Raw genomic sequence first — 13,368 nt, 5'->3', positions numbered from 1 at the left:
AAGTGAAAGCAGACTCAGCTTTTGCTCTTAGTGAGCTTGAATTTCACTAAAATACCTATATATTTTAAAAATTCATCAGTATTTTAAAAATCTTACAGTGTTAATTTTTTTCATTTTTTTTCCTGAGGTATCTGTTTTCTAAAACTTGTAAATACTTCTATAATTTGAAAAATGAACTGTATAAAATGAGTGTTATTTCCTCACGTCTGTTTAATATTACAGCATATTAAAACCATTACATTCTAAGAAATTAAAAGCTAATTTATTTCTTCTTAAATTCACTTTTTAAATAATTCCATCTTCTAAGCCTCATATTAACAGCTATATAATTAAATTATAGATGTGAAAAATATTTGATAACCAACAAATCTACATTCTAAAGTCTTTTCTTACAGAACAGAGAAGTCCTGAAACTCAAGTATTTAAGGTTTAACAATATTAGCACAATTAAATAATTTTAGAAACAGTTCTTCGATAAATGCAGGAAAAATATACATTCATATGTCTCTATGTTTGTATATATGTATTATATATGTATATGAATTATAGAACATTTAACTGTGAAAAATTGATTAAAACAAAAAAAATTTTATGTTTAAGGGTGTAAGTTTTGATTATCTGGAAAATAATAAATTAAGTAAAAAACTGAAAATGCCATGTTTGTGGTACTAATATACAAATAAACAAAAGGAATAAAATATTTCTATAAATACTGGAAATATTTGATATTAATATCCCAAGCTCAGGAAACATTATTTGTATACAGAGCAAAATAATATCATTTAAGTTGGAAGAACTTGTTATAGAAGTTCTGAAAGCATTAATATTTTCACTAGTAAATCCTCTTTTGGATGTAAACAGCATACCAGAGTAGACTGATGATATTAATTTGTTTCATTATTTCTTCTCTTATAAAACAGCATTTATAGAGGTATAAAGGAATCAACTCTAATCAAGCATTTCTTATCCTAATTATTCTCTCTCTCTTTTTTTTTTACCTAAAAATATTTAAGAGATTTACTACAGATCTTAGGATGTGAAGGCCCAACATCCAATAATCAATAGTTAGTGGAAAACTGAAATTCACATATAATCCTAAGAAATCATTTGGCCACATTTTCACCCAATTTCTCTTCTTTTCTTGTCTCCTTTGGCCCCAAAGACCCAGGTCACTAAATCTTTCCACCTGCTACCATGATAGCTTAGCGTGCACTACCTTTAAAGTGCACAGTGGCACACCAAAACCAACGAGTATCATTCAAATCACCTCATTCTAGAGCCAGGGCATAGCTTGGACCAGATTACAGCTAAGGGTACCACCCTCAAGTTATCCTGGAAGACCTAATCCAGTACCAGACTTACAAAGATCAAAGGACACAGCCTCATCCACCAGGAGAAATGAAGATTCAAATGATCTTATCCCTTCCTTTCTGGGACCCAGAGTAAGAATGCAATCAGAGACCCAAGCACTACATGTCTAAGCCTTTAAAAGTTATAAAATAGATGAATGACTATTAAATAAAATATGTTCTATGCTGTACCTTGAAATATACCTTAATAATGTCCTAGAAGGTTAGCTACAAATTCAAGATTTTTGAACTCCTCAAAGTTTCACAAAGGAAAATGCAGAGAAATGACAGCTGCACCCCCAGTCACTGACTATGGCCTGCTCCCTCCTCCTCTCACCCTGGCTCTGTCTGACACCGAGTGCAGCCTTATGCAGGTGTGGACACACCAGCCCACATGTTCAAGATCATCCACTTGCTCTCCCCACAAACAGCCTTGGTCACTCCCTGGATACAAGTGAATTTGGGGCCATTTGGGCAGGGAATCCTGGGGTTCCAGATTCCTGGAGTGCAGTGTTGAAGGAAAGAGGGTGAACTCCAGGTGGACATTTCCTGGCCCTGCACGCTGCTCCTCCTGTGGGAGGGGTGTGGCTGTAGGAGAGCCACTGTGGAGTTCTCCAAGTGTGAGTTCAAGGCAGGTGCCTGTCCTGCCCATAGTAATTTCTTGTCATCAAATGTAGTGCACACCCTTCTGATAACTTCACTGCTGGATGAACAGGTTCATCTTCTGATTTGACAACTTCAACTCTAGCATTTGCCAGAAGGGATATGACACAGTAAGTGTGCATCTTTTCAATTACACTTAAAATAGAAGGAAACCCTGGGTTACAGTGATTCATTAACTTTCCTTTTAGAGAGTTAACACAGTATTTTTGCCATTTAACACCACAGAGATACTCTCAACATCTTACATATAAAAGTCTGCCATAATTTCAAAAAACATCCCAACTAAGGGGGGAGGGGGGAGAGCGAAAGGGATAATTAGGAACATGTGTGTGGTGATGGATTGTAATTAGTATTTGGGTGGTGAACATGATTTAATCTATGCAGAAATAGAAGTATAATGATGTACACCTGAAATTTATACAATGTTATAAACCACAATAAAATAAAAAATTTTAAAAAAAAAATCCCAACTCAGAGGTTTTAAGAAAAATTTAACAAAGTTTTCATCTTTCCATTGCACTGAGGAGAGAGACAGCGTAGACAGAATTGAAGCATATGAAGAAAAAGTATAAAGCAGATGTGCTGGCTACTTCAGTGTGGACAATGCCATTATTTAAGTGTCAGGTCTCTGGCTTTGTAAGCATAGATAATTATACAAGAAAATGAGAAACTAAAAATAAATATAAGATGGTGAAACAAAAACATCAGACAGAAAAATTTCTGCCCAAAATACCTAACTTCTTTTAATAACATACATATAATGTTACTTGGGGTGATACTGAAACACTGAGGATAATATGATAATTTGGGTATACCTTTTTCTTCTTGTTGAAAAGAAACTATATTTTTTCTTCTAAGGAACAGAATTTCACAAGGTTAAAATATAGACAAAGTCTTCAGTGGGAGACAGAACAGAAAGAGAACACTGGACGAGGAGTCCACACTGCCTTCAATCTGGCCTTCAACCCCTATTTGAACTTAGTATACTTATAAGCACCTATCCACTCTTACTTTCCCTACTGGAAACAGAGGCTTACAGAAATTAAACAGCTTGCCCAAGGTCACAGAGCAGCGGGAGAAGATGTGGGATGGAGCAAGAAGCCATTAGTTTCTTGCTCCAGTTCACAGGCCTTGTTCAAAATGTATGAGAACCACTGTTCCAGACCAGCATATGATTCTTTAGTGTCTTCCTCCTTGTTTTAACCATGTCAGTTCAAGCACAAATATTTATAGATTATCCCTCCACCCTTTACAACTCCCTACTAACTATTTAATGTCCAAATTAAGGAACTAGTTTAGCAAGTCAAGATTCATCCCAGGTACATCTCTTCTTGAATATCCCCATACTCTATTGTTCTGATCAATCATACTTTTTCTCAGCACTCTTTACTACTTTCAATTATCTAAATGTCATTTACTTACCACCTAATTTGCAATCTACCTTTAGTCATTTATTCCTCTAAGACCTTCCTGAACCAACATAGGGCAACCAATTAGTGGGACTACATACTTAAAAATGAAGTTGATGGAAAAGAAACAACCCAAAACATACTAACATCTACAAAACTTAAAAATATATTGATTTACATACCTAGATATGTCCACACAGAAAAACCCACAACCTACAGCCATTCAATTCAATGGACATTCTATTTAGAATCTGTCACAGTTCATACAGCAGGGGCCAGGCTGATTTAGATGTGTTAGCTGTCTGTTTCTGCCAAGACAGTGACCTTGATGAGCAATGAACTTGACTGCAAGGATGATGTTCAGAACACCTGAGTATAAATTATTTTCAACCACTGTATAAATGTTTAACATTTTGCCTACTGATAACTCAAATTCACGAAGTCATTAGAATATCTTCCCATATTGAAGAAACAACGAAGTTTGAGTTACTACATGCCTTTAAAAGTATTAACATAACTGCATTTATTTTGTTGTTTTTTAAAAAATTATTCAGTCTTTTCATTAATTTTGATAAGGCTTCCACTTAGTCTCTTGTAGTATAGTTTTATCATCCTCACCCAAACTACTCTCGTATGTGTGAATAAGAATACACTCACGACACACCTGCAAACACCAGGGGTGACAAATATCCAGGGGCACAGGTCTGTTCATATACTGGGGTAAAACATAATGGAGCAGAATGCTCAAAGACCGTGCATTTCTACACATGATTTTTAACTCAGAATTAGAAACTGACAGTAAAGCATAGATTTCCTTTTGTTTTAGCCATTATTGTTAAAAATATTCCTCAAGTATATTAAGATGTTTTACTACCTCAACTAGACTGCCGTAAACTGAATCTTTCAAGGTGAGGACTTTGTAGAGATAAACATCAGTGTTAAACTAGGAAAAAGGCAGCTCTTTCTCCAAGACTAGATTTAATGGGGCATTAGACAACACACCATTTAGCAAGATTGTCACTAAATTTGAACATTTTTATACCTATCGCCTCTCCTCTCATGTTCCATAACTAATAATTCAGCCAACATTATATACTGAAGTGCCTGAATCACCTGAATTCCAAGTTTTTAAACTCCTTCTATTTTATTTTTTTAATATAGTAAATAATTTCTTACTCAACTACAGCCTGCCCCATCTATTCTGTGTTTTTTCAGATTCCATGTTTGGGCCAACAGAAGCTAAAATACGATGGCAAGATGACAAAGGATTGTATAGTTATTGTGCAAGCAACAACTTCATACCTGCTGGGCAGAGCAGCTAAATTAAGAGAACAAACCACAGTGAAGTTTTTATTTGCTATCCACAATATTTCTTCATTTCTAGTAATTCTGAATGCTTTTTTTAGGCAGCAAAGAAACATGGATGCACAGGCAAGGTTTGGGGAGAGGTGAAGGGGGTTTTTCTACACTCGCAAGAAGATCTGTTCATTGTGAGAGCAAGCAGCTCGCCTGCAGAATCACAGGCACTACAGAAAGTCTCAATTAAATGACTGCTCACAGTGTCTTGAAAGGCACATTTACAAGTACTCCACTGTGTGCATGTACATGTTTGTGTATATGCAGTTTCAGCAGCTAAGAAGTCCTGATGAAAGTATAAGTCAAACCATGCAAAACTGCCAGTTTTCTAAGTTAAAAACAGTTATATGTCAGCAATTTCATTCAGTTCAATTTAAATTAAAAAGAGAGTTACAGGGGGTCACCCCATGGCATATTGGTTAAGTTCCGCGCACTATGCTTTGGTGGCCCAGGTTCGGTTTCCAGGTGTGGACCTACACCATTCATCAAAAAAAAAAAAAACAAAAAAGAAAGAGAGTTACAGATTCTATATATATATATATATATATACACATATATATATACACACACATATATATATCTAACCTAAAGGTTCATAAATGGCTGCTGACATCACAACTGTGACACAATTTTTAAAAACCTTGTTCACAATTTTGTATCCCAAGATTCATTTACTGAGTTGTTTGTTGTCAAATCATTAAAACTACCTTTGTCTGGCGATCAAAGTCTCCATATTACAGGCAACCACAATTAAAATAAAATTTTAGGTTGGGTACAGAAATAGTAACTCAATTATCTATTAGTTTCTGATCCTTAGTGGACAAACGAGTTCCTTGACCATCACACGCAGACACACACACACAACTCCTCACTCATAATCGTCATCTTTGGGGAGAAAAAAAATAATTGGAAGCATCCGATTTATAAATGGTAGCCTAATTCCATTAATACAATTTAAAATATCACCCATTACATTTGGATTAAAGGTAAAAACGTAGTAGTTTCTCTTCTGATTACATTCTTTGCTGTATTTTAATCGTTCCTGTAAGTAAACTCTAGATTTGACATGAGAAGGTACTGTTTTAAGAGTCTTCAATTTACATGTTTATTTTGAAACTAAAATTCTTTTAGCTAAGAAATTTCAATAAGAGGAAGCCAGCATGCTAATATAAAAGTCAATAATTTTTGTAATATATATTAAAAACCTAGGAACCACATGATGGACTATAAACATTTGAAGTTACTGACAGCAAGTTAATATAATACTTGGATGATGTAAGTATTCAGCTTTACTAGTGAAGCAAGTAATCTATAGTTTTTGTCATGATTTAAAGGGGGAAAAGGGCAAAGAAGAAATTATCTTTGCTAATTCACTCAAATAAATAAAAACATCCCCTAAACCCTGAGTCATTTTCCAAAGTGGAAAACCTAATTCACTGAAAAATACATGCTTGGCTCCAATTTCAGACAAGAAGGCTAAAGCCAGCTATGGTGGTTCATGAATCAAGTACACATTTATGGCAGGGATAAAAGAGTTCAGGGAAAGTCGCAGGAAATTGCAGAGAAGAATATTTAGGGGATGCTCATTCTAACAATTTCCAAATGGAGGTCAGCCTTGGTTCTCAGTATCATTTATTGGCTTTTATCTGGTTTGCTATGCTTTTTCAATTACTAGATAGTCAGATAATTTCAGGGCAAGAGATTTCACTTTAATAATATCCCTTTTCACTTTCACTGTCTTTTACCTATTCTCTTCTGATTTGCTAGATCACACTTTTATTCCTCTATGTTCTCTATCTAATACCACAAAATTCAGACCTCCTGCTCTGGTAAAATTAATCTATTTGACCTTTCCTACACATGGCTTATATTTTTCTTTCTCTAAAACCTGCAAAATGCCTGGCACAATAAGTACTCTAACAATTTGAAGCACTGCCTAGAAAGCCCTTCATAGTTTTTTGTTGTTGGTTATTTTTTTGAGAGTCACTTTCAAAACACTGCTTGAAATTCACCTCCTTCGGGGAGTCTATTCAAGATCAAACTCATCTGTATCTGTTCACTTGGGGTTACCTCAGAATATGTTCAGTTTGTACTATATAACTTGCCCTTGTTGCCCTGTTTCTTTATAAAAGTATTCTTTATCCTCATGTCAGTGTATGTTCTTTCTTCCACCTGAAAAATAATTTCTAATGCCTTTTGTTTTATACCACAGTACCTAAAAAAGCCTTCTACACATAATGTGTATTCAAAATAAGGCTACCTGATACTTTTGAGAAAATTAAAATATTATCCACAAATATATCTTTATAATTTTAAATACTTATAATAATTTTAAATATTTAAAGATTTTAAAGTGAATACATGCAGTTTGTTCCATCTAACCCCCTAAAAGAACAGCAAAGATGATTTTTATGTGTGTTTGCTTGTTTTTTAAGGCATAAGCCTGTAAGGACAGGAAGAATTGAAATAAGAAAAAGCAACATAACTTTGGGAACTCACAAGGCAAAGTAATGACTGGTAACTGACTCAGCAGACTCAATAAAGCTGAGTCCTAAGCTAGAAGTACAGAAAGCCAAGACTCAACTCATGTATGGTAAAAAATCCCTTTAAGGCACTGGAGTCAGAGTGAAGGTGGTGCCAAAACGACTTTCTGGATGAAAGTTCTTTTAAGAAGCCTAGTTTCTCCAACTCGCCCCCCGCCCGGTGAAGTCCTCCCTTACTTAGTACAGCCCCATGACTGACCTTCTCCTATTCTGGCAAAATATTATAAGTTTACTCTTCAGAGGTCAAAGAAAGGGTCTCCAGATTGGGTATATGTTATAGGCTGAATTGTGTCCCCCTCAATTTTCGTACGTTGGAGTCATAACCCCCAGTACCTCAGAATGTGACTGTATTTGGAGATAGGGTCTTAAAAGGTAATTAAGTTAAAATGAGGTCATCAGTGTGGTCCCTAATCCAATATGACTGACGTTCTCGTAAGAGGAGGCAATAAGGACACAGAACACACAAAGGGAAGACCACGTGAAGATGGCCATCTGCAACCCAAGAAGAGAGGCCTCAGAAGAAATCAACCTTGCCAAGACCTTGATCTTGGACTTCTAGCCTCCGGACTGTGGGGAAATAAATTTCTGTTGTTAGGCCACCTAGTCTGTAGTACTTTGTTATGGCAGCTCTAGCAAACTAATACAGTATACTAGGCAAAAAAACAAAGGATATGAGGTTTACAGATGCCCATCCTTCTTTCCCCACATGACTTCTGAAATGTTAGGTGCAAGGTAGGAGATTGTTTACTCTGGAGACTCTGACAAAATACTCGCATTAAATTTTTCCCAAGGAAACGATCCAGCCACATAGTGAATATTACTGTCAACAAGACACATCCACTTGTACAGAGTTTTCAATCACTTTTAGAGTTCCATCCTGAACTATGAGCAGATAGTCAAGGATCAGCAGACATTCAAAGAAAGCATCTAATATGAAAGACAGACCAAAACGAAAAAACAAACTCTGGGGACACAGAGGTTACACTGGGAGAAGAAAACTCCAAAACTCTATCAGTAATTCTAAAAAGATAAGAGAAGCCAGTAAGAATAAGATGCTAAAACAAAGAAACAGAAATCAAAAGAGTTGTTAAAAGTTAAAAATAGTAGAAATAAGTAACTCAATAGAAGAGCTGGAAGACACAGCTGAAGAAATCTCCCCCAAAAACAGAACAAAAGGACAAAACTGAAAAGAGAGAAAAGATAAGCTAGAGAACTTGTTAAGGAAGTTTAAAATAAGAATACTTCTAGAAAGCAAAAACAGACCATAAGGGGAAGGAAAATCAATATTTCCCATAATTGAAGGTCCTAAGTTTCCATAATGAAAAGATAGCACAAAGGACGGACGACCAGCACAAAAGATGAAAACAGATCCACGTTAAGGCATATCAAATTGTGAAATTTCAAAACACTTGGAACAAGGAGCAAATCCTACCAATTTCCAGAAAGAATATATACAGTGTGTTTACTAGGTGAAAATTTATCAAGGAGAACACTTATAATATGCACTCTTTTCTATAAATATGTTAGATAAAAAGCTTACAAAAATAAAAGAAGAAAGGAAACGAATGAAGGAATAAAATGAAGAAAGGAAATGAATTACTTCCTTTAGGAGTAAATTGAGAAACTGGTTTAGGTAAGCACAAAAACAATAAACAAGTCTTCTTTAATGTAAAAATATGAGATGTGCATACAAGGCATAAACTTAAACTTGTTTTTGCACCTTTTATAAAAAGGAACCTGAAGGAGTGAATGGTTGGACAACAGTCTAAGCACAAGTGGGCTTCCCCATTAAAGTATCATTACCTAATGATTTTATTATGCCTAACATCAGATAGTAGAGTCAGAAATTTAATCTTTGTTAATAAAAGAGTTTTCTAGACAAGCAAAAGCTAAAGGAGTTCATCACCACTAAAGCAGCCTTACAAGAAATGTTAAAGGGACATCGTTAAGCTGAAAAGAAAGGGCACTAATTAGTAACAAGAAAACACATGGAAGTATAAATTTCACTGGTAAAAGTAAATATATAGGGCCGGCCCCGTGGCTTAGTGGTTAAGTGCGCGCGCTCCGCTACTAGCGGCCCGGGGTTCGGATCCCGGGCGTGCACCGACGCACCGCTTGTCCGGCCATGCTGAGGCCGCGTCCCACATAACAGCAACTAGAAGGATGTGCAACTATGACATACAACTATCTACTGGGGCTTTGGGGGGAAAAAAAAAAGGAGGAGGATTGGCAATAGATGGTAGCTCAGAGTCAGTCTGCCTCAGCAAAAAGAGGAGGATTAGCATGGATGTTAGCTCAGGGCTGACCTTCCTCAAACACACACACACAAAATAAATAAATACATACAAATAGCTTAAAAAAAAAAAAAAGTAAATATATAGTAAAGGTAGTGGGTCAATCACTTATAAAGCTAGTATGAAGGTTAAAAGGCAAAAGTGGTAAAAATAACTATAACTACAATAATTAGTTAAGGGATACACAAGATAAAAAGATGTAAAATGTGAAATAAAAAACATAAAATGGGGAGAGGTAAAAATGTACAGTTTTAGAATGAGATCAAACTTAAGCTGTTATCAACTTAAAATAGACTGCTACAAACATAGGTCGTTAAATAGAAGGCTCATGGTAACCACAAAGCAAAAACCTATAGTAGATACAGAAAAGATAATGAGAAAGAAATCTAAGCACACCACTAAAGAAAATTGTCAAACCACCAAGGAAGGGAGCAAGAGAAGAAGAAAGGAAGAGAGAAGAACTACAAAACAGCCAGAAAACAATCAACAAAATGGCAATAAGAACATGCCCACCAATAATCACTTTAAATGTAAATGGACTAATCCAAAGACATAGGGTGGCTGAGTGGATAAAAAGACAAGAACCATCTAAACGCTGCCTAAAAGAGACTCACTTCAGATGTAAGGATGCACACAGACCAAAAGTGAGGGGATGGAAAAATATTTTTCCATGCAAATAGAAACCAAAAGAAAGCTGGGGTGGCTATACTTATATCAAACAAAATACACTTTAAAACAAAGACTGTAATCAAAGACAAAGAAGGGCATTACATAATGATAAAGGGGTTAATCCAACAAGGGCATATAACATTAGTAAATATTTATGCACTCAACAGAGGCTCACCTAACACATAAAGCAAATATTAACAGACCAAAAGGGAGAAATTGTCAGCAATACAACAATTGTAGAGGACTTTAATACTCCACTTAAATCAATGAATAGATCATCCAGACAGAAAATCAATAAGAAAACATCAGCCTTAAACAACACATTAGACCAGATGGACTTAATAGATATACCTATACAGAATATTCTACCCAAAAGCAGCAGAATACACATTCTCCTCAAGTGCACATGAAACATTCTCAAGTGTGGATCATATGTTAGGTCACAAAACAAGTCTTAATAAATTTTAAAAGACGGATTCATATCAAGCATCTTTTCTGACCATAATAGTATGAAATAAGAAATCAATTACAAGAAGAAAAGTGGAAAATTCACAAATATGTGGTCATTAAACAACATGCTACTGACAACCAATGGGTCAGTAGAAATCAAAGGAGAAATCAAAAAATACTTTGAGACAAATGAAAATGGAAATACAATATACCAAAATTTATGGGATGCAGCAAAAGCAGTTCTAAGAGGGAAGTTAATAGTGCCAAACGCCTATCTCAAGAAACAAGAAAAATCTGAGACATGTGTCATTAGGCAATTTTGTCACTGTGCAAACATCATAGAGTGTACTTACACAAACCTAGATGGTATAGCCTACCACACACATAGGCTATATGGTACCAATCTTATGGGACTGCCGTCATATATGTGGTCCATTGTTGACCAAAATGTCATTATGTGGCGCATGACTGTAGAAATTTTTCCAAAGACATACAAATGGCCAACAAGTACGTGAAAAGATGCTCAACATCGCTAATCATCAGGGAAATGTAAATCAAAACCATCAATGAGATATCACCTCACACCTGTTAGAATGGCTATTATCAAAAAGACAAGAAATAACAAGTGTCAGTGAGGATGTGGAGAAAAGGGAACCCATGTGCACTATTGGTGGGAATGTAAACTGGTACAGCCACTATGGAAAATAGTATGGAAGTTCCTCAAAAAATTAAAAATAGAACTACTACATGATCCAGCAATTCCACTTCTGGGTATTTATCTGAAGAAAACAAAAACACTAATTTGAAAAGATATATGCACCCCCATGTTCACTGCAGCATTATTTACAATAGCCAAGATATGGAAACAACCTAAGTGTCCACTGATGGATGAATGGATAAAGAAGATGTGATATACACACACAAACACACACAATGAAATACAATTCAGCCATAAAAAAGAATGAAATCTTGCCATTTGCAACAACACAGATGGACCTTGGGAGCATTATGCTAAGTGAAATAAGGCAGACAAAGAAAGACAAATACTGTATGATCTCACTTATATGTGGAATCTAAAAAACAAAACAAACAAACAAACAAACCAAGCTCACAGATACAGAGAACAGATTGGTGATTTCCAGAAGTGGGGGTGGAAGGTGGGTGAAATGGGTTAAGGAGATCAAAAGCTATATACTTCCAGCTATAAAATAAGTAAGTCATGAGGATATAATGTATTGTATGGTGACTACAGTTAATAATACTGTAATGCATATCTGAAAGTTGCTAAGAGAGTACATCTTGAAAGTCCTCATCACAAGAAAAAAAATTTTTTTTAATAACTGTATGGTGACAGATGTTAACTAGACTTATTGTGGCAATCACTTCACAGTATATACAAATACCAAATCACTACGTTATACACCTGAAACTAATATAATGTTATATGTCAATTATACCTCAATTAAAAAAAAAAGAGGACAACAGACACAATGTCACTGTTCAACTTCTTAGAGGGGGTTACAAGGACCCTTTGACTCACCCCAAAGTGACCTTCCAAACTCTGGTACAATTATGCCACTAACAGAACAATTTCATTAACATAGGACTCAAAATAACAGCACAGCATACCTGCATCTTTCTTTGGAATAAGTGAATTATGATTCTCCAGGGGATGACCAAGACACTTCCAAGAAGTATTCTCTTTTTTCTTTAGAACAATCTCTATTTTCCCCACATTCTCAACAATACGCACTGAAAAGAAGAGAAATTTCATTTGTATTCATTGATACTAAATATAAGATTTTATTTTAAAATCCATCTTTCTCAAAAAAATCCAAATGTGCCAATCTGATATGAATGACACTAATCATTTGTCAAGTTAACATTTTGTGTTCCTATTCATCAAAATTGTTTATGCCTTATATGATGTTAAATCCAGCTTTATTTTAGATTCAGGTTAACTTCTTTCAAACTAATTTATCAAGGACCAGACTAATATGTATTCCTAGTTTTCAAACAAGCTCAAATATAGCCATGGCAACTAATTAACACATAGCTTTAAGAAAAAAAAAAGGGGAGGCTGACATATAAAAATTAGCCACTGAATGGACCCACAAAAGCAAATTTAATTTATACTCTTTTAACATTTCTTAGTTGGGATGTGAGTGGTTCTTAGGAGTGAATTCAGTAGATCAATACTGCGCCTAATAAACACAGAAAAAGCCTCAGGAAAATGAGTCCCTCTAAAGCCCATATGAATCTTTAATAATTAAAACTCTTTTAGATTATCTTTTTATTTTTGAAGGATTAAAACAGTTTATAATATATAGGTATAATAATAAAATATAGACTTTTATACACCGATTAAATTTTATGAATTAAACGTGCTGTTTGTTTTCTCTCTCTTTTTTTTTTTTTTTTTTTTTTGCTGAGGAAGACTCATCCTGAGCTAACATCCACTGCCAATCTTCCTGAGCTGCCGCCACAGCATGGCCACTGACAGACAAGTGGTGTAGGTCTGCACCTGGGAACTAGGCCTGGGCCGCGGAAGCAGAGCACACGAACTTAACCACTAGGCAACCAGGGCTGCCTGAACTGAATGTGCTTTTAAAGACTTAAAGTATCACTGTAAACA

The 13,368-nt window shown here is 35.3% G+C and overlaps 1 protein-coding gene across 3 annotated transcripts in view; it reads right to left on the bottom strand.

Annotated features, from left to right (window-relative positions):
• The window catches only part of CYB5R4 (cytochrome b5 reductase 4), an 81,429-nt gene that overhangs the window by 19,230 nt on the left and 48,831 nt on the right, over positions 1 to 13,368 (bottom strand). For all 3 annotated transcript variants that reach the window (XM_087443837.1, XM_004422080.2, XM_087443836.1), the window contains one exon: positions 12,363 to 12,485. In XM_087443837.1, the coding sequence (XP_087299963.1) occupies positions 12,363 to 12,485 (123 nt within the window). The remainder of the gene's footprint in view (positions 1 to 12,362; positions 12,486 to 13,368) is intronic.

The sequence above is a fragment of the Ceratotherium simum genome, chromosome 19 (genome assembly GCF_057802395.1).
Source record: "Ceratotherium simum simum isolate JZ-2026a chromosome 19, ASM5780239v1, whole genome shotgun sequence".
NCBI classification, from domain to species: Eukaryota; Metazoa; Chordata; class Mammalia; order Perissodactyla; family Rhinocerotidae; genus Ceratotherium; species Ceratotherium simum.
Note: the sequence above shows the minus strand (reverse complement) of the source record. Positions and strands in the feature narration are given on the sequence as shown.